This window comes from Cryptomeria japonica, chromosome 10 (genome assembly GCF_030272615.1).
Source record: "Cryptomeria japonica chromosome 10, Sugi_1.0, whole genome shotgun sequence".
Lineage (NCBI taxonomy): Eukaryota > Viridiplantae > Streptophyta > Pinopsida > Cupressales > Cupressaceae > Cryptomeria > Cryptomeria japonica.
In genome coordinates this window covers 235,806,739-235,829,985 of record NC_081414.1, presented here as the reverse complement: position 1 = coordinate 235,829,985, position 23,247 = coordinate 235,806,739, and the positions used below count along the sequence as shown (strand labels likewise).

At 37.3% G+C, this 23,247-nt stretch overlaps 1 protein-coding gene across 1 annotated transcript in view; it reads right to left on the bottom strand.

Annotated features, from left to right (window-relative positions):
• LOC131054889 (mediator of RNA polymerase II transcription subunit 15a) overlaps positions 1-18,599 on the bottom strand; it is a 200,523-nt gene extending 181,924 nt beyond the window's left edge. Inside the window, exon 1 of the mRNA XM_059212343.1 lies at positions 18,232-18,599. Within this exon, the coding sequence (XP_059068326.1) occupies positions 18,232-18,362 (131 nt within the window). The 5' untranslated portion in view covers positions 18,363-18,599. The remainder of the gene's footprint in view (positions 1-18,231) is intronic.
• Positions 18,600-23,247: the final 4,648 nt, after the last annotated feature.

The window sequence follows — 23,247 nt, the reverse complement described above, 5'->3', positions numbered from 1 at the left end:
CTCCAAGATCTATCCACAATACACTCTTCTCTAGATGGGATTGGCAATCCGAATTGGCATCTGACTTGGTTGATAGCCTCTTCACATATTAGACAAGTGAATTCTGAGTGAGGTGCATTGTGAATCTGACACCAACGGGGAAGCAACACGCCCTCAAGTTGTACATTACCCATCTCAATCTGTTCCTGAACTCTCAACTTGAATCTTGAGAAAGAATCATTTCCATGGATATCAGCATTAGGCATTATGCACAACTCTGGCTTGAGAGCATCCCAAAAGAAGATTTTTCCTTGTAGAACCAATTCTATCCTTGACAAGAATGTCAAGCAATGCATTTCATCATGTTCATTCGTCTCATGGATTCTACATTGTCCTGGCCTTACAAACTCGGACAAGCTGTGCGGATGCAACTGCGCATTCAATCTCCACCAAAGTTGAAGGATATCAACTTCCTGCTCATTTTGGTGATGCCGCTCCATTTTCTGATTTTTATTTTTTGAAATTTTTCACCTTTTTTGGATTTTTGACATAAGAGAGATCTATAAAATCTCGAATTCAACTTGAAAGCTCATTTTGGTTCCAGCCTCCTTTGTGAATCCACTTGATAATCCAACAATCACCTTTAATTGTTCATGCATGTGTTCACTGTCAGGCCCTCCTCCTAGCGCCAATTCTGTTGTGCGCAGGAGGAGGGTGAAAAAAAGTCTTTAAGATTACTCCCGTAAACATGAATTGATAGAATCTGAAGTCTAGCTGTTAAGGCATTCGTCGCGATCATGCTCTCCTTCTAGTGCCAATTCTATTGATGTGTGTTTTATGCACATGCGAACACAGAATAAAATACCAAGGTATCTTATCCTCTCTTGAACAAAGTCTCTCATATGCTATGCTTCGCGATCAAATAAGACAACTCCAAGGTTACGAAATGTTAGGTCTTGACGTGTGGATAAGTTCAGTGGTTTGATGTGATAATGCTGGAATCACAAGGGGACTTACGTTGTAAATGAATGCTCAATCTTATCATGGATCAGGATAGGTATGCCGATAACTTAGGATTTGGCAATGAAGCTCCGGACTTAATTCTTACTAAAAAAGAGGCAAAAGGAATAGGGTTCAAGAAATCTATTCTAAGCCTAGGAATGTAGGAAATGATGAACAAATCTAATGGAATCAAACTAGGCGAGGTCTCACAATCAGGTATTGACACAAGCTTAGTGCAATCGTCTAAGGTATACTTAAAGATTTTCAGACTATCACCATCAAACGTAGACATCATCCAAGTTGATGCTTGTCAACGGACATGTAATAGCTGAAGTTAAGCTTACTTAAATTTCCAGTTGACCACACAAGGCGCACTTACCAGCAGCAAGAGGCTAGTGGTATGGATTAAGGATTCCACACAAATAAATTCAACAAATCTTCCACTCAATCTAACATACATGAAAATAAATTCTAATCTAAAATTCTAATCTAACTTGGAGGAATTGAGAACCATGAATGCAAAGACAACACTTGAAGAGCAAAATCACCAAGAATTGAACAATGATTATGATTCAAATAGCTGTTGCATATACCAACAATTCTACAAAACTCTCCCTTACAAATGACAGACAATGAGGTTTATATAGAGCCTAAAAAGAAATGAATGGCTCAAATTGATTTGAGATCAATGGCCAAGATTACAAGATAAAACACTAATTAGGGTTTGTACAACCACCATTACATTGGCCAATAAGAAACGAGGGTAGGTAAGATAAATAATATTTGATGTAGCGCCATGTGTCACCTATTCCCTCCTTGAATGAATGTTGACTTGGCACCCTTTGATTGAACGAATGGTGACTAGGATGCCACCTCATCTTGCCTTGTACACTCTTCATCTTCACAATGTTTGGAATCCCTTACGATACTTTACATTCCATCCTTATGTTAAGGAATTCCATGAACTGTTCCCTCCTTATGTTTGGAAAATTTCCCAGTCTTGGAATCCTGAAATATTTCCTTCCTTGGCGCTCTTTGATATTGAAATTCCTTGATGTAGTTCCGGATTTCTTGATGTGAAATCCCTTGTGTTCATTTCTCGAGCTTGCTTTCCTTCATTTGTTCACCATCAAAGTGAAATCTTCTTCATGATTGATCTAGTCCTCATCTTCACCTTCTAGAATCTCTATCCTGAATTCCTCATCCAATCTTTGAAGTATTGATCTTCCTTATCCGCATTGCGTGCATCCTCCTTCACCTCAAGCTTTGATCATCATGCTTCCTTTCCTCATAACAGTCCTGCAAAACAAATAAGCATTGAATCAAACACTAGTATGATAAACTTAACTTCAACCTTGGTGGGAAATTCATCTGCATATGGACTGATCATTCCTCAAAACCATCCACATTATCCTTGTCCATTCTTCACTTGGTGGAAATTTGATGCCTATCTGGACAACTTCCTTCCTTTGTAATTCCACCCTGCAGTGGAAATCCAACCCTCATCCAGACTCATTGTCCTTAAAAATCTTGTGTTGACTGGATCACCATTCCATGGAGTGGAAATCCGGACACCATCAAGACTTTGTTCCTGACATTTGTCCCAGCATGTGATAGGTAATCTTAGAAAATTGTAACACCAAGTCTGGAAAATATGAAGGTCCGGATTAAAGTCTGGAAGATTTTCCTTAAGAAAAACTGATTTTCAGACTTGGAATAAGTCTGATCATAATTGCTAAGTCTGAAGACACCCATGTAAACTCAGAAAATCAAGTACTTGGAGCCCAAAAATGAATGTCCAGGTCTAGAAATATCACTTGGAGGTCTGAAAACACTCAGAAAGTGACTGATTTTTATATCAAAGTTGTAATAAAAGTCTGATTTTCTGAGGACAAAGTCTGAATATGCCCTCCAATGCCTGAAAATACTCACAAAATGGTGTATTGAAGTCTGATTTTTTTATGCTTAAGTCTGAATACACCCTCTAAAAGTCTGAAAATGGCTCCAAAAAGTCTGAAGACACTCTGAAAATGATGAATATCAATGGCTGGAAGTGGTCACAGCCCTGTCACATGCTTGCATTTGAATTATTTTGACCTTCAAAACTCAGAAATGGTCACATCTGGGCACAACTATGTGGTTGGAAACGAAGTTTCAGTCCGAAGACAACCTGGTATACTCAGAAACATATCAAAATTAATAAGTATACCACAATTTTGAAAATGCTTGGAAAAGGGTGTGGAAAAGTCTGATTTTTAGTTCTTAAAGTCTGAAGACACCCTTCCAGGGTCCAACAATGGCTGCCCAATGTCTGAAGACAACCTGCAACTTCAATAAATCAGTCATTTAAACTTGTCGCATTCATAGGAAACACCTGTATTTGATGGATTTCACCTTCCGAAAGTGAAGTTTGTCAAATCTGGGCACAAACAAAGGGCTGGTAAAAAATATCTAAGTCTGAAGACCAATCTGAAAATGGAGTTTCAGACTTAGATCAGCAATGGAAGCTCCACCAAATGCCCAAAAAACTCATAAGAAATGACACCCAAGTAAAATTTTCCAAGTTGGCAAGTGGCTGGAAATGAAAATCAGTCTGAAGACAACCTGCAACTACGGAGTTTCAGACTGTAACAACAATGACAGCCCCTGAAAATGCACTGAAAAATCCTCCAAACAGCCCTTAACCAAAATCGCCTTAAGTGTGGATGAGCTGGGCAATGGAGAATAATTCTGAAAACGTGTTCCCAGCCAACAATGGAGGTCAAATCACTCCCAGCAATGGTGCCCAGCAAGTTCTGAAAATAATGGCAGCCCCTCAACACTAAAAAAAATCACCAAAATTCATCAAGATATGGAGGAATCAGCCTCCCAAATAAAATCGCCCAACTTCAGCCATGGCGCCACCTCCCAAATCTGAAAATTACTCTCACAAACTTGCTCCAATGGCTGCCAAGAAACATCGACCAGCTTGGAATGAACAATAAAACTAACTTTTAGCTCCAAATGTGTCAAGTAGACACTTCACCAAAATCGCCCAGCTAGAGAAAATCATCCAAATCAACAACTTAACAATCACACTCAACAAATATAATGATATTTTAATGCTGGTCACCTCTCTTTAAACATGTTTTCACCTTGAGACTTCACCACACAAGCAATGTGGGATAAAACTTTTGCTCTTTTACAATTGTTGTGGGAAAATCAACTTGCCTGGGAAATAATATTTTTTTAATTTTTTAAAACATTGCAAGTCATTAAATAATTGTTTTTCAGTTTTTAAATAATCGTCAACACTTGTAAAAACAATTAAATTTGGGGTCAATTTATTTAAAATATTCCAAAATTTAGATCAAAATTAAACCTCGAGGGAAAATCGCCCCATGTTGGGATAAAAATCCCAATAAAAACTCATTAAAAATCATTAAAATGCTCTTGGGGGAAATTCGCCCGACAAAATTTCATCAAACTTGCACAAATTTGCCTCTAGGAGAAAATCAACCCCTATCTGGACTAAAAAATCATCGAATGTGCACAAAATGGGGCTAGGGGAAAATCGATATGAGTGTGGAGTGAAAAACTCCACTTAAAATTAAGTCATCACCCAAAAATACCCCTTTGGTGGAAAAATGACCTTAGTCTGGATAAAAATCCGGACTCAAAATTCATCATATTGCTCTCAGTGGAAAATCGACTTGGGTATGGACTGAGAGTCTGCACAAAAATCCACATTAACTTGTCACAAATACCTGGTGGAAAATTGACCCAGGCGTGGAATCTTCCTCATCTTCATCTGCATTCTTGTCCACACTCTAGTCTGCACTCCCGGTGGAAAAACAAAGGCAGTCAGGACAAAATCCTGACACTTAGTCAAATTTGATGCTTCCAGGGGAAAAACGACCCAGGCATGGATAAACAGTGGTGGAAAATTATAGCCAGTATGGATTTCAGGGGAAACCCATGTGTAGTCTGGATTTTGAGTGGGGGAAAGCGGTGGGTAGTGTCAAATATGAGGGGAAAAGCACCTCTAGCATGGAATTTGACCTTTTAACCCTTGGAATATGAATTTCCCTTAGGAATTTGGCATTTTAACCACTCAAAATCACTTAGAAACTTCAAAATCAGACTGGACTTAGGCAAATTCAACAAAAAAATTGAGCGAAACGCTAGGAAATTATCGGGATAAAGTGCGAAATTGACTTAAATAATACCTCGGGAGCGAGAAAACAACTCCAAAAGATCTGAAAACACCTTGGCACTTTAAAATCACTGATATTCGTGTTTAAAACACGTTAACACTCAAGAAGCTCAACACTTAGACAAAAATAAATCAAAACCCTAAGGCAACCCCTAGACTTAGACTAAGGCAAAACTCAAGATCACTCTAACATTTTGACATTTTAAACACATGATCCTATTCAAAATTCAAAAACCCTCTCATCGGCAAAGGCAAACACTAGGAAACTAGGCAAAACTTCTACTTTAAAAAGTGAAAAGTGGGGGTCCCCATTTGCGATGGGGCGATGTGTGAAGATGTCACAACACCTACCAGCATGGTGGAGCCACAGTGTTGTGACGTATTCACACATCACCCCATTACAAATGGGGACCCCTACTTTTTTGCTTTCTAGGGTTTGCTTTCTAGGTTTTTAGGGTTTGTCTGTTAACCTTTGCATTTTGAGTGTCGCCAGGGGATCACTAGGATGGCAGGCTCTGCTTGAGCTAGGGTGAGTCCACAAGGCCCCAGAATTAGGGTTTCTTTGAGGGTCTTCCTTAGGGCTTGGGTTTGCTCTTGTTGCTAATTGTGTCTTGCTTGGTGAGTGAGTATCATCCTTGAAGGTCTGAGTTAGGTCAAATTGGTGAGTGATGAAGTCTGGAATGTCTTCCTGATCCTGAAATTTGACTAAGTTTGGAAAACTGAAGAATCCTCCAAAAACTAGATTTTGCATTATAAATCCTGGAGGTCCGAAACCACTCTCAAACATCCTGACAGTATATATGGAATATAACTTAAAGTATAAGAATGTCTTATACTTAAATGTTATATTCCATACATGAATCTTGACGGAGAGACCAAAATGTCAAATTTCGCTCCTGACCCTTCCAAAGGGTCCAAAGCAAATTTCGCTCCTGACCCTTCCAAAGGGTCCAGAGCGAAATTCTCCATAAGACATTCTAGTTTGACCCAAACTTAGAACTAACTCATTCCCAGGCATTATTGAGGGCAAAACACTTGTTTGGATGAAGAAATGTGAGAAATGAAATCAAGATTTGAGCCTAAATGTGAATTTCGCTCCTGACCCTTCCAAAGGGTCCAGAGCGAAATCTTCCATTTGACCTTCCTATCTTGCCTTAAATGATGAATAGAGTTTGAAAGGACCTTGAAATTGATCAAGTTTGAGAGAGAATTGGATAAATCAAGATTTTCGCTCCCGACCCTTCCAAAGGGTCCAGAGTGAAAATCCTCATAACCCTCATTTCCTTCCTAATTTTGGCTAAAGTGTTGGTCTCTAAGGCATGTTGGAAGGTGGATTGATGTGTTCTTGCCTTGGGGGATGATTGAAAGCGTTGAAAAGTGAAGATTTTGTCCAAGAATGGAAATTTCGCTCCTGACCCTTCCAAAGCGAAATTTCCCATAAACCTCATTTCCTTCCTTGATTGGACCTACATTCTAGTTTTGAAGTGTTCGGATGTAAGAATGTGGAGGATTTTAGCCTAGAACATGAATTTCACTCCTAACCCTTCCAAAGGGTCCAGAGCGAAATTCCTTACAAACCTATTTTTCAACCTTGCTTGGGCTTAAAACTTTGTTCCTTGGGTGAAAAACGATGAAATTTTATCTTGTAATGAAGAATGAGATTGAAAGGATGAAAAATCAAGTCAAGAATGAGAAATTCGCTCATGACCCTTCCGAAGGGTCCAAAGCGAATTTTCTCAAAACATCTCTTTTCTCTCAACTCTGTGCTAGATCAAGTGTGGGCTAAGGTAAATTCAAGAAGGAGATGTCCCTAAAAGTGACTTTGAGTTGCTAGTGATCCAGGAATTTGAAGGAATTGAGCAAAATAAGAATTTCGCTCCTGACCCTTCCAAAGTGTCCAGAGCGAAATTTCTAAAATCACCTATTTTCCCTGCAGGTCAAGTCAAACTTTGAGTTTTTATAGCTTGGATGAGTGTGAGGAGAGGTGTTCTTGCCCTTTTGAAGTTGATTGAGGTTGAAAGATGGAGGAATAAGCCTAAAACAAGATTTTCGCTCCTGACCCTTCCAAAGGGTCCAAAGCGAAAAACCCTAAAACCATCTTTTTCTCCAAAATTTGTGTGAAGTCAGGCCTAGGCCTAGGTGAGAAAAGCTCTTTAGATTGCCCTTGAATAATTTTTGATCACCAAAAGTGTAAGTTTTGGGCTAGGACAAGGATTTGGCTCCTAACCCTTCCAAAGGGTTTAGGGCGAAATCCTAGATAGGTCCTATCCCTGGCCTTGATTTTGAGCGAATTTTCCCTTTCAGGCCTTCTAGGGATCAAGCAAATGTTGTCAAAATTGAGAGATGGATCCAAATGAGGGAATCAAGGGGAGACAAGGTGAGAAGAATGGAATTGAGTGAGGGAAGACAAGCTAGGAATGAATTTCGCTCCCGACCCTTCCAAAGGGTCTAGAGCGAAATTCTTCAAATCAACTGTTTTTTTTCTTTGTATGAGGTCAGGACTTTGTTTCCTAGGGCGTGGTTGAGGATGGAATGGTGTTACTTTGCCTTGCAAGGTGAAGTGAAGTGAAGGAGATGAAGAATCAAGCCTAAGACTTGAATTTCGCTCCTGACCCTTCCAAAGGGTCCAAGGCGAAATTCACAAAATGTCCTTTTTTCCTTCAAGTTTGAGCTAAGCCAGGATAGTGGTCAAGGAGGATTGGACTTGGAGATTGCCACAATCATGCATTTGAGTAAGTTTTGGGTCCAAGAGGTAAGGATTTTGAGCTAAGAATGAATTTCGCTCCTGACCCTTCCAGAGGGTCCAGAGCGAAATTCTCAATTTCACCTAGTTTGCTCATGATGAGGGTCAAGTTGTGGATTCCTAGCCTTTGGTGAGGAGAAGGATAGCATATGACTGCCTTGGAAGGCATTTTGGAGTAGAGACATAATGGAATTTGTCCTAAAATGCAAATTTAGCACCTGACCCTTCCAAAGGGTCCAGAGCGAAATCCTAAAAACTCCATTTTGCTCCAATTTTACCTCAAACTTGGTATTGGTTGAGATTATAGGGATCCTTGGACATGCATCTAAGCAAGCGTGGTCACAAAATGAGAAGAATTTAGGCCAGGAATGCAAATTTCGCTCCTGACTCTTCCAAAGGGTCCAGAGCGAAATTCTTATAGGGCCTGTCCTTGGGGAGAATCTTGAGCAAACTTCATTTTGATGTCTTCTTGTTGATGATTTAAGGTAGAAAATGCTATGTTAAGATGAATTTATTATGTGTCCTAATCATCTTTTGGTTTGTTTTGCAGATGAAAGAAGACCAGGCCAGGACAAGGACGACCTCTTCCAGTCCATCATCATCAAGGATGTTCCACATGCAGAAAGGGAGGACTCAAGGTGCTTTGAAGCATTGGAAGACTAGGGGTGTTCAAGGAATTCAAGTTAGCCTCAAGACCTCATTCTACCACAAGAGGACAAAGAAAGGCTTCGCCAACACTTCAAGGCAAGGTATGCTACCGGAGAAGGAAGACTTGACGATAAGAAGGCCTCATCAAGCACTTAGGAGCAAAAGAGGTACATCATTCATCAAATTGAGACAGAAAGGAGATCAACCAAGACACAGGCATCAGACAAGGTGGCATCCCAGTCACTGCTCCTCCAGTCGGATTGGTCCACCTCAGCGTGTCCAGATTCAATGTACCTGACTCATCAAGGACAGCACAAACTTCAAGGCACCTACCCCTGCTTCCTATTGGTCCTCACCCTTGAAATGTAATTTTCTAATTGGCTGAGGAAGTTTGTTGTAACAAACCCTAATTAGGGTTTCTATCTTGCAATCCTAGCCATTGGTTCTAAGTCAATCAGAGTCGTCTGTTTGTAAAGGGTTCTCTATATAAGCCCTGGCTCCTCATTTGTAAAGGTTAATAGTTAGTTGATAGAGAATAGATAATAGTGAATAGTCAAAGAATAGGAAATAGTTAGAGTAGAGTAGAAAGAGAAGGCAAAGATTGTTGCCAAGATGTTGTTGTAAAGGACTTGTAAACTTCATTGAAGAAATGGTGAATGCTATGGATCGATTCAACAATTTGCATGGTCTCTATACTTCTCAAATTTGATTTCATGTTACTAGATGAGTGGAAGAAATGTGTATGATCGATGGTGAAATATGTATATCCATACTACTAGCAGTTTGTTGATTGCAGACTACACAAGGCAAGTTTGCAATCATTCAGCTTAAGCTTAACTTCAATTGTCGCTTCTTCATTGATATGCATCAGCCTGATGGTGTCCATGCTTGTAGCGGTGATCTGAACATCATAAAGTTTTCCTCAGAAGATCGCACTAACCTTGTGGAGATGGTCCTGGGATGTCAAAGCAAGACTTAGTTAGAATTTCATCAAAGGTCATTCATTGCTCTTACATTCTTCGTATTAGAAATAGATCCAGTTTCAACCTTTCTCCTTTTTCCTTTTTTTTCAAAATCAACGGCCAGTAAAATCTCACGTTCCAGCAATATCCAAAGCAAATCAGACGTTCAAGCAGTTAAACGTAAGTTCCCTTGTGATTCCAACAAAATCACATCATACCACGAGAAGCTTATCCACACGTAGAGAACTTACATACAAGAACCTTGGAGTTACTCCGACTGATCCTTCGGCGAGATCTTCTACAGTCGGGAAACTTTGTTCAAGAGAGGATAAGGTACCTTTGGGTATTTTATTCTGTGTTTGGTCGTGTACAAAAAACACATCAACACACAGGCACAATCTTCTACACCAAGGAGGAAGCCAGATTTGAGTGCAAGGACCATACCCTCCCTCTACTTCCCATTATTTCTTTAGGTTGAGGAAGAGGAAGATGCAAAAACTAGTAATGTCTAAGTTGCCTAGATAAGAAATTTATGATGATGATTTTCAAAAACAATCATCATAAATTCATAATAGTTATTAGTTCATAGCTAGCTATTGTATCCAATTCCACTATCTGGATTCGTATGATGATGCCATTTTGTAATTGTGAGATTTTTTATACCATGAGAAAGTTCCGATACCATGTGAGATTTTGCCAAGATCTAGAGGCAATGGAAAGCACAAATAAGAGAGAACAAAATTGATGATAGGAATACACTGTATTCTATCAAGATGCAAATTATAATCAACTAGATCATTACAAGATGTTCAATGATTGTCCGTCAATAATTGCCCGTACAAACAATGTAGATGAGCCTGCTTATATAGGCAAGGCTATATGGATATGTGAGCACACAAACATGACATGTGGCTCAATAAGAAACAAGGATAAGTAGGAAATAGGTGTGGGTAGGTAGGAGAAACAATAAAATATTCCACATGAAGTGGATCACCTACAAAAGGTGGAATTATCACTCCACAATAAGTGGATATGATAGAGTAGTAACAAGATCAACACCATAAAAGGTGGAAATTCTCCTACACACACTATCCCAATGTGGCACAAAAACCCAAGTGTCTCATACCCAAACTACTATGAGATGCATTTCCTAAATAAACTTAAGTAAGGTGTAATAATATCCATGATGAATAATTATTTACACCAACACCCCGCCTTAAGTGCAACTTAGGGGAATGCACTTAAGTCTACAATGCAACTAAGCAATGCAAGATGGGTCTCGGCTACAAGGCCATGTTAGGTACCCATGTACAAATGCAAATGCATGTAAACCAATGCAATGAAATCCCTCACAAAGCGGGGAAAGAGAGAAAAAACCAATGGGAAAAAATCCTCCCCCAAAAGAGAGATGAAAACTATACAAGAGAACTCTCATAGAAGCATGTGAGGAACAAAACCCCATGTGAGGAAAAAGTCCCCCCATATGAGAGAAGAAGAGAAGCTAGGAAGCCCCCCCTCAATGTAGAATCTGCACCGATGATAGAAGCTCAATGATGTATGAAGAAACTGCTCCACGAACATCGAACAAACTTCCTCCCCTTAGCAAGAAACAAAACCAAAGGTGTATCCATGAAGTCTCCCCAATCATGAAGGGAAGATGTATGAAAAAAACTCATCATGAATGAAGTCTCTGAAAACTGCTCAAGTGTCCCCATGTCTATGTTGAAAGATACCCCCTCCAAAGGTGGTGAACTGCTCCACACTGCTAAAAAAGGCACTCCAAGATCTAGTGGAGATGAATGTAGAACAAGTCCCAAAGACTCACATGTCTCCCTAAAGGATAAAGAGACCTCCTCCAACTGTTGTACATAAGTATACACAATCATGTCAACCTCGAAAGAATGATCATGTAGAAAATGAACAAGAGGGTCAAAGTGTTCCCTCGCAACAATCGAAGAATGATCATCTTCATCAAAGAGAAGATGAATATCATCAATGATGTCTCCCAAATCTGCAATGTAGGATTCCACAAACAAACCTGCAATGTCTGTCAAGTACTCATCCCATGAATTTGAAGCTGGAAGACAAGATATATCCTACTGCACTAAATCACAAGAAGGCAAAATTGTCGCACTATCAGCATCATTAGGTGCAATAGGTGATGTAATATCAATAGGAGGAGATGAAACACAAGGCTCAAGAACGGGGTCACATGTGAGAATCCCCAAGTTCAAGTACCCAAAGTTCTCAAAATTTGAACCATCACAAGAAGTGTGATCATCATGTGTAGAATCATCATATGTGAAATCATCATCAACAACAAAATCTGAAAAGGAGTATAACAAAGATGCATGATCAACCACCCCAGTCGCAATGATAGCTCTAGTCTCCAAGTCTCTAATGAAAACTGACTCAGGTGTGAACTCCACAATTCTCTTAGTTGCGCCATGTGGGATTTGATAGATGGAAAGGAGATTGTTTGTCAAATGGGGTACACACAACATATCATTGAAGGAGTTGTCCCCAATGGCAATAGATCTTTTCCCAATCACATCCATGTATGTATGATTGCCCATCAAAATTTGCAGCATGGTGCAAGGCTCAAATGAAGAGAACATAGACTGCGAAGATGCCATATGATGAGAAACCCTTGAATCTAGAAGCCATCTCCCTGAATCATGACTTGTAGTAGCACAAAGAGCTTTTCCTTTTTTTGTCCCAAAAGAGTGAATCTTCCCACTTATAGAAGCCATGAATGCTTGCCCTTTTCCTTTTGAATGTGAGGAAGTGGAAGTTGATGAATCATCCTTCTTGTAGACATTAGGCAAATCAATGTTATGCTTTTTGAGGATGTGTGTGAGCTCATCAATCTTGGCAACGACGCTCCTCATGACCAAACTTTTTACAATAAGCACAAGTAGGTCTCTCCCTCTTTGGCGAATTGTCCCTCTTGGAAGAGGATGAATCTCCTTGTTGTGGAGAAGGTGATGCTTTGTCCTTAGGCTTTGATTGCCATTTCTTCTTGTTTGAGTTGTTCTTTCCTTGATTTCCTTTGTTCCCTTGATTTGCCACTAATGCTTGAGACTTAGAAGTCTTAAGAATGCCCATGTTTATCAACTTAGTTTGTTCCATCATCAACATTTCAGCGAAAGCATCAAATGTAGGCATTGTGTAGCTTGAACCCATTGTCATCCTATGGGTTTGGAAACTAGAAACAAATGTTGCATATTCTTGTGGAAGCTTGCCCATCAAGTTGAAGATCAATTGAGTATCCTTCTTATCAATGCCACAATCCTTGAGTTGTGCCCTCAACTCTTTTGCCTTAGTGACATAATCTTGTATAGTATCAAAATTCTTGGGATCTAACATGGTGAGATCACTATCAATTTGATATCCTCTAATCTCATCAAATTGACCATACAAGTCTTGAAACTTTTGCCAAGCATCCTTGATTAGAGTACATTTTTCAATATGAAAAATAAGGTCCTTTGATACATACTTTCTTAAGGTACCAATTGCCATGATATTTTTAGTGAGCTAATCCAAGTGACCAACAGAATCAGCCTTAGGATCAACAAGAGCAACAATAGTTCCATCAATATAATGAGTTAATCATTTTTCCATAAGTTTACTCCATGCATCAATTTTCCAAGTAGCATAAATATGAGGAGTTAAGAGAAGAAACTTAGGAGAACCCATAGCAACAAAAAGGAAGGAACACAAGAGCACAAAAGCACAAGAGACACCCCCCAAATTCAATCAATCAAAGTACCCCCCCAAAAATTATGATTTTGGCACTTTATATGTAGTGCGTGTACAATAGGCCACTTGCAAACAATGGCAAGGTGGACTTCTGATTTTGTTTTACAACTGCTCCAATAGGCTAAGAGCTACAAAGCAAAAGACCAACAAGATAGATCTATGCAATACAAGTGCCAAATTGGCCAAAAAAAAGACCATATGCTAAAAGTACAATTTCTAACAAAATTTCTGCAAACTAATGGCAAATTATGAAAGTAGACAAAAAATTATGCACTTTCAAAAAAAATGGCACCTGAAAAAGAGTCCATATGAGCCCGAACGAAGCCTCCAAAGTTGTAAAAATCGGGATTCCATGATTTCAGAAAAAACCTATATCCGAAAATCAAACAAATCCTACACCACTGTACAGATCATGAAATTCTACCCCAAAACAAAAAAAATTGCTCGAAAAAAGGAGTCTGGATGAATGAGATATCACTATTTGAAAATTGCCTGCAAAATTATAATTTCTAGAAAATTTCCGCCGCAGCTTCAAAACTTCAAATGCCTCTAGAATTGCCCTCCGAAGTCCGATTTGGATGAAACAAAAGGCAAAACTGACTTTCTTGGACCTCCTCAATCCAATGGTGACCTCAGATTTGACCCATCAAGCTTCAATAATAACCTGCAATAGAAAGCTCCAAAATGGAAACCCCAAATTTCTCTCAATTGGCAAACCAATGACACTCTAATGGTTCTGATACCATGTGAGATTTTTGATACCATGAGAGAGATCTGATACAATGTGAGATTTTGCCAAGATCTAGAGGCAATGGAAAGCACAAATAAGAGAGAACAAAATAGATGATACGAATAAACTATATTCTATCAAGATGCAAATTATGATCAATTGGAGCATTACAAGATGTTCAATGATTGCCCGTCAATAATTGCCTGTACAAACAATGTAGATGAGTCTGCTTATATAGGCAAGGCTATATGGATATGTGTGCACACAAACATGACATGTAGCTCAATAAGAAACAAGGGTAAGTTAGAAATAGGTGTGGATAGGTAGGAGAAACAATAAAATATTCCACATGAGGTGGATCACCCACCGAAGGTGGAATTATCACTCCACAATAAGTGGATATGACAAAGTAGTAACAAGATCAACACCATAAAAGGTGGAAATTCTCCTACACACACTATCCCAATGTGGCACAAACACCTAAGTGTCTCATACCCAAACTACTATGAGATGCATTTTCTAAGTAAACTTAAGTAAGGTGTAATAATATCCATGATGAATAATTATTTACACCAACAGTAATCCATATGTATTGAACAATTAAATTTAATAGAAAACACTTCCTCATGGTTTTTAGACTCATTTGATACATTTTGTAATTGAAATTTGCAACAAAAAAAAAGTGTTTTTTATGAAAAAAATTGAGTACTTTTTAAGTTGTTGAGTTTTTGCAGAGTCTAAAAAAATTTGGCTTACCAAGTACTCTCCGAGTCCGAGTCTACATACTATGTATTTAACAAAAAAACAGATTAGCTGAAAAAAACACAGTATGTCAAAAAGTTCAACCCCACATGGGAACATGGTGAGAAAGATTATCTAAGGATCACAATCAAGGGAAAGGCTAGACTTTTAGTTGCGCAGTTGAGAACCAGTTCACACCATCTTAGACACATGTAGATGAACAGTCCCCAAGGAAGAGTGGGAAGAAAGAACCTATAGTTTCTACAACAGATTGGTAGTTGAAACTGAATGGCATTTTATAATGGAGTGTGTTGTTTATGAAGATATTTGTATTCAATATTAAAAAAAATTGAAGGTGGGTAGTCTAAGTGAGCTATTTGAGGAGGCAAGGCCTCACAAAATTGTTGGCTTCTTGATCAAGATTCATAATAAGAGAGTCAACATCAAAAAAGAACATGAAAACTGTTAAGATTTCGATTCTCAGTCTCTTGACTTAAGATTTCAATTCTCAGTCTCTTAAGCTGCTGGTCTCATGGACATTATTAAAATTATTTCATTCATTCATTCATCCCCTCCTTAAAACCACGTAAGGTAATTGTCACTTTTGGGGCCTTGGGGAGAAAATACAAGAGCAAAAACACTGGGAATGTGCGCCTGCCTTGTGTCTGAAATGCCTTTAATGCTAAGCACGGATTTTGTATGGTTTCTCGAACTTTTATGTGCACTTGGAAGAATATTTAGATGGTTCAAGATGTGCACCCTCATTTTGATCTTATCATCTCCTAAAAGCTAGGAGTAAAACATTAAGTAGATACCATGTTTTAACCTGCTATTAAAGGATGCCAATTTCAGCTCTCCACTGCTGAGAAATATCCTCCTGCCCACCTAACATCTTGCTCAATAGAAGACTGGTTGTTTCGGCCATTTAAAGACCACTGTAAATGCACCTATGTTGTTTTGCTGCCTTACTGCAAATTTAATGAGAAAAGAAAGGCAAGCTTGAACAACATACATACACAATTTCACCATGAAGACAGCAGAGGTCACACCAATTTTGAGGACAAATTAGTGTTGTTTATAACTAGGGAAGATGGGTTCGGATTGCCTTAAGGCAACATCCGAACCCATATAGGACTGGGTCCTATCTTAAAGGGGTAACGTGCCCCCAAGTCAAGTCCGGCCCCATACCTCCACGCTACACTAAATGCACCATGCCTCAATAAAACAAATTGGCGCCAAAAAGGATTAAGACCGACTTGAGGTATATGGGTTAAAGACTCATATAAATAAAGTTAAATTACAAACACAATTCATCACATCATCTCTCATGCAATCAGCAAACTAGCTCTGCAACTAAAGGTGCGAAATATAGAAGAGGATTGTGCAAACTTATCCAAGAGGATATAAGGCATTTTGGTGCAGACTTGGTGTATTTAGAAGGGCAGATCTGATATACTAAAAGGGATCAGATCTGGAGAATCAAGCTAAGTATTGTATTTGTACAATTAAGATTGAATACATAATCTGACCTGTGGGTCTTTAGTGCTGGGTTTTTCCTCCTTGGAGGTTTTCCCAGGGTATTTGTGTTTGTCTCTTGCTCTCTTGTTTCATTCTTGAATTTACTTGATTATGGTTTACTAAATGCTAACAAATAATTAAATGTTACAAATCTGATTACTGAACTAGGGCACAAATTTAACAATTAGGTCAGCTCTAATATTGAAAAAACAACTGTTTTTTTCTAAAATTTTCACAAGTACAATCACCTCTCTTAGTCAACTCTTGTCAGGATCATTCAATAACAAAACAAGTTGAAGAACTTCAAAATTCCAGAAAAAGAAATGTTATAAAAGATTTTAACTGCTAATTTCTACAAGCTAAAACAATCCAACTGATAATGAAACTCCAAAATAAGATCAATAGAATATTGCAATTATCCTAACATCGGCTCTATAAGACAAGCCCCATTGTAAGGGCAAATCCATCATCAATATAATCAATATGTTAAATATAACAGAAATGCACCTATATTGAACAATACCCAAGTGAATTATACAATAATCATTTGAGATATTCTACAAGAAGAATTTTGTTCACCAAAGTAATGTTTTCCATATTTAAAATCTCCTTCTAAACCTTTACCTGTTTACAATAAGCATTCTCATATCTATAAGCATTAATAACGTTTACACAGTCCTAGATAAACTTTAAGAAAACCTTTATAATGCTTTAACAACATCCAAGATAAACTTAATTTGAAAAGAATTCTATCTTTTCTTTTTTAATTTAATTTTGTTTTAAATATATTTATTTTTTTATTTGAAGAATGCATTTAAATTTATTGTAATTTATAATTTATTAATTTTTTTATAAATTTTTTTATAATGATATAGTGTGATGATTAAATTGTAGTGTTGTGACATTCAAACCTCTACTTAAATGTTATTGTCGAATGTTCGTATTGAAAATGAGGTCCCCTCTATGACCTGACTAATTCATAACAAATGTTTACCCCAATTTAAATAATAATATATTTTTACATGTAGGAGAGCAAGGAAAAATAGATTGCATTATCAAGAGAAAAATAAGGAATGCAATATTTAAAACAGTTAGGGCGTGTTTCCATTTGGCCGTCGCTGCTCAATATTTTTAGGAATTATTTGTGAAGCAGCTAGTCCCATGAATATTTATCTTTGCTGCTTATTTTCAACAAAATATTTTAACTTTGTATTAATAATATTAATACTAATTTGTGCATTTAAAATATGAAAAAAAAAATAGAAATAAAATATTAAAAAAAAAGGAAAGCAAATTATGAAGCCATATGGCAAATTTGTTAATAAGCTCTCCCTGATTATTTCTAGCTCCCCTTTTCTTCCCACTTATTTTTAATCCCTAAACAATCGCTGCTCCACCAAAATAAGGAAAGATTCTAAATTATCCCTTTTTTCATAATTTTAAAGTTGCATGGGAACGCTTAATTAAATATGGACGACACCTTTCCTTCTCAGCAACTTTGAAATATGGACGACACCTCGAATTTTAATAAATTAGATTTACATTCCACAATCAAGTCAAATTTGATTGTATGACTTGAAAAACACACGAAAACCAAAGAACTAATCTGTTTTCTGGAAATCAAAGAAATAATCTGATCTTTTTAGGTATGCATATGCGTGGGCAGTGCGTGGTCTAAGATTGCTCTGGATGTTTTTGAATCAACATATTGATGTCTATGTTTTGGCTAGGGTTGATGAAAACCCTTTTATTTATTTACATAAACAGAGTATTGGGTATTGGGTTTTTGCAATTTACGTGCGGGAGCCATCTACTGATATTTATGTGCATTCTAAAGACACCCTAAATTATAAGGTGGGTTTTTGCGAATCGGTCTAATAATTTGACAATAGGCATACTACGGCAATATGAGAGGATCCATTGAAAAGAAATACAGGAATTAATTGCATACATCTTGTTAACGATCTTATTTCTGCTGTCCGGTGACAAGTCAATCCTCCAGTCGGTTGTGGTGACGATCCGATTTGCACGCAGGTTGATCCGATTTGCACGCACCCAAGTCCTTTGCCTGAGTATCGCCATCTTCCCTTGGTCACTGCTCACCGTTGAGACACGAGTCTGATCTCTCCTATGGTTGAGCCCTCTGCGCTGCTTCTAAAACTTGATATCTTCGTCAAAGAGAACAGATGAAAAAAAGAAAATGAATATGGGAGAAGAGCGAGAAGGTGCGGGGGTCCAATACATGCCATAGTACCAGGGCTGTTAGAGATCCACAGGTGCGCCTGATCACCACTAGTGTCAAATCGTACTCCAAAATATACACATTTACAATTAACTGATATAAATTAAACACATTTTCGGTAAAAAAATGTTTCATATATATATATATAAAACATAAATTCAAATTTTAGCGGTCAAACAAGTTGAACTACTTCAAATTCCAAGAGACGCAAAGGGTCAAGTTCCTACCTTTAGTAGGTAGAGATATAGTGATGGAGAGAGTTGAGATAGAGAGGAAAAAGTAGAGGGAGAGATAAAGGTCAAGAGAGAGATAGAGAGAAAGAGATAAAAAAATAGATAAGTATATAAGGAGAAGTAGAGATATAGAGAAAGATATAGATAGATACAGAGGGAGAGGGGGAGGGGAAAAATAACACATACACATGATGACAACGAATTTATGATATGTTAACTGATTGAGACTTGAGACTAATATAATAGAATACAAGAAAATAGGTGTCAAAGTGACCTAGTGCAAGAAATAGGTTGTTGATGTAAGAGCCAATATGACATATAAAATATTGACTTCCAACTCTTGAGTGCTCTTTGTCATAGATAAGTTATCTTAAAATGATGGATGGGCATGATTCTTTGCTTTATTAAAATATTATAGGGTGATTTCATTTTCTGAATGTCTCGGGCTTGCAATTTAAAAGTTTTGATGCAAGAGTTAGTGAGTTGTAGTAAGTTAGAAGAGAATCAAATTGGACCGATTAGCAAATTGGAATTTTATAAAAGTGAATATTCAAAAGTAAGATGTTGCTCTCTACACTGAAGTTAATTTGGTCAACCTTTGGGATAGTTGCCTTTAATTGTTCTTCGTGGTAGAAAAATTATGAAGCCACTAGAAATCTAATTAGAAAATTGGTTGACCCAAGTTTATTACATAGCTTCCCATACTCTATTAGTTTACAATATTGGTCTTTTTTCCTTCAAGTTTAGCATACTCTACTGATCCTCTAGAGTTAGAGCAAGGTAATTATGTAACCTGTAACTACATGTAACTTGTAAATTGTTGAAGCACCTCCTTTGAAGAATAATGGATACTTTAGTTATGAAGCATGTTTATATTGGTAAAATTACATGAAAAATGCATTTTTAGTCCTTGCACATTTATAAGTGCATCTACCTCTCTACTAGATATTTATGATGTTTAAAAATTGTCATAATATTTTATGATTAGATTTTTCCCTTCTCTCACCTACTTTAAAAAGACTATACATTTTTAAATATTTATACTTTATTTACAAATAAATAAAATGTATGTCATATCAAACAAGAATTCTTAATCCCTCCTTAATTTCCATTATAAAAATGTAAGTTTAAAAAGTTAATTTTTTTTTACTAAATTACTTCTTAAACAAACAATTTATTTTATGTTATATTTTTTCCATGTTATATGATTTCATTGAATTGACGATATAAGATGTGTTATGCGTTTTCACTTTCTTATCTAATGTTGTACATTTGTTGCACAACTCATTTGATTTATTAGAATTAAAATTATTTGTCTAATTGCTTCGTAAAATTGCTTCTTAAAATTCACCTTTAAACCATCAATCAACACTTAAAATTATTTTCCAATAAAAAAATTATTTTCTAACAAAAAGACACTTAAAATTTTAAAATAAAATAAAATCATTTTAAATTTTAAAAAAATATTAAATGTATAAGCATACAAACTCAATGCCATAACCCACTTGCCACGATGAAGAGGGGAATACGTTCACAAGGAGCAAAAAGTCTCTTAAATTGATACATTAAAGTTAAACTATATGCATTAAAAGTCCTCTCGCTAAATTTGGTAGAATCCACAATTATCGACGGACCATGTTCTCTGTAATTATTACCCCCAATAATGTAAAAACAAACAGTAAAAACAAGGTGTACCTTTTTTCAGGAATAATGGAAGTTGAGAGAGAAATAGAATTAAAAAATCATCCCACCAATGTAAAGCTTTTGATGGGAATAAAATTTTATGTAAGGAGAGTAATATATAGCATTAAATGATTGTACTATTGATTTGATTGTACATTAATGTTGATTTGATTGTGCATAAAAAATCTATATTTTTTTGTTTAGCAAAATTAAATTTTATGCCTACAGAAATTAGTATAGACCAATCAAATGATAAATAAATAATTTTTAAAATAACTTTTGTTAAAAATTTTACATGTTAACTTTTGAAAAGTTAAAAATTTATTTTAGATTGAAAAATTTAAAAACTTGATTGATTGACAAGAAAGTGATTAATAACTATTTAAGTTATTTAAAAGCATGATGAATGCATAAGTATCCTGCCATGGCAGGAACTAAAAAGGTTCACAATCCAACTTGTCCAAAAATGAGCTGATTGTTCTAAAAATAAGTGTTTTTTCAAAGCATAAAATGAAAACATTAAATGTTTATAGAACCCGCCATCATACATAGTAACTGACATAACATCACTACAAGGCCACCTGCGCACCCTGGACTCAAAAGTGGCCCATCAAAGGTCATCTAAACAGACTACCATGTCCACGTGTGTGTCATAAAACGTGACCTCCTTAACACGTTACTGCACCCTCCGTCCCATTTGTCCAGCTCAAACAAGAATGTAGTGGTCACTTCATCACACACATACTGATCATTTCATCGTCACTCCCACCTGCATCCACCACAAGAAACACATAAGGCCACCAATTTCCATACAAAATTAATCAACTCAAGCTTAAATGGTGTAAAAAAATTGGCTTTGCAAATTGAATAGAGATTCAAAATTCAAATTGGACATAATATCGACATTAAATAGGGTACAACGACAAATAAATGTATATATAAAATAGACATAAAATCATCTCATTGCAATCATGAAGAAGACATAGTAGGCATCAAAGAGGAGCAAGAAGACAAAGCACGTCAAAGAGGAGCAAGAAGACACGAGAGTAATAAGTCACATTTTTTGTTCCAGGTATTAATCTTCTTCATTGTCCACGTTTGTTGTCATTTGCCTAAAAAAATATTACCAAAAACATTAACTATACGGGTGGCTTTGGGAAGTTACCAAAAACCTTCAAAAAAATATCGCCCAACGCCCACAGAACTTCAATCCTTGCGGACCCCATGGGACCATTAACCCATAAATCTCCCAACTCCCATTTTGACTCTAGAGGTCACTTCTCATCACCATCTTCCCCACCTGCACCTCTCACTACCTCTGTCTGATTCTTTCTCTCGAAGATATTGTTCCAATAATTTCGACCCCACCACCACTTCTGCCCTCCTCGAGTCTCAGTCCTCCCCAATTTTCCATCTAATAAAGGGGAAGAGGAAACGAACTCCTCCTTCCTCTGCATCATTCCCATCCTCAAGATCAAATCCCACACCAAGAATGGCCCTACCGAGCAAAGGCTGGAAGCCACACATCCATTCCTCCCCCACACATGCCTTCAACATCCACTCTATTTTGTCCTTCTTGTCGATCTCCAGCCCCCATGTCACCACCATGGTTACAATATCCACATTTGTGCGATACCTATGTGGTGTTTCCATGAAGCATCCCCCAAGAAGCACCTTCAATGCAATTAGAAATCCATCATCCCGGTACTTGAAGATAGTTTTCAACCTCTTATACGACATTTTTTCGACAAAAGCTAGTTATTGCCTCGTTGTGTAAAGGGTGAAAGTGGCTTCCATGCTTTCTCTGGAATTTTCCAATGCCACATGTTCCCTACATAAACAACAAAATAGACTATATTCTCCAGGAAGTACCTACTTCACCCTTATAAATACTACCAACATCTTACATCCTTGTGGTGACTTAAATGCTTTGGAAATATGGCGGTGTCCCAAATATCTCCATGATCTTCACACAATTAATGCACACTTCCCATTTGAACATTGCAACCGCTACCTCATCCCATAAGCATTTGCCATGAAGGCTTTCGAATGATTTGATTCACTAGGATAAAGACCATTGATTTTTAAATGCATGAGAATTGATAAAAGGACTATTAATTATTCTGATCACTAGGATTTTATTCCCTCCATCGATATCCCTCATTTATTTCGCAATTAATAGTCCTTTTTCCAATTTTCCAATTCCTATGCATTAACAATTAATTTTCATGCATTTAATGATTAATTCACATGCATTTGACAATTAATGGCTTTTATTACTTGTTTAACAATTAACATATATATACATACATACATATATGTACACACACACACACACATGTGTGTGTGTGTACACATATATACATATGTGTATGTACACACACACATACATATATGTATATTGTAGCGTCCTAAAATTGCGACACTTGCAATTTCGACTGCATTTGGGTCTTCACGATGGCGATGCAACACGGAACCTGAATGGAGACCCCGAAACTTGTTCACGACACCAAAAACTACATTTTTCTGCACCCTGGCCTGATCCTCCTTGCACCCTGCTGTCCCGGGAGGTGGGACCATGGTGCCCAGCGCCCTGGTCCTTCAGGACGAGGGCGCCCAGCGCCCTGGTCCCTGGCCCTATTTTGGGCCCGGTCTCTTTTGGGGCTTCGGGTCTTTAAGTTTGCAAATTGGAAAATATTATTTCCTGGTCGGCCTAAGGTCGAGAAAATCAATCTATCAGCCCTAATTGACAAGTATATAAACTACATTTCCTCTCCCATTTGAAGGGGACAGAGAGGGGAAAAAAGGT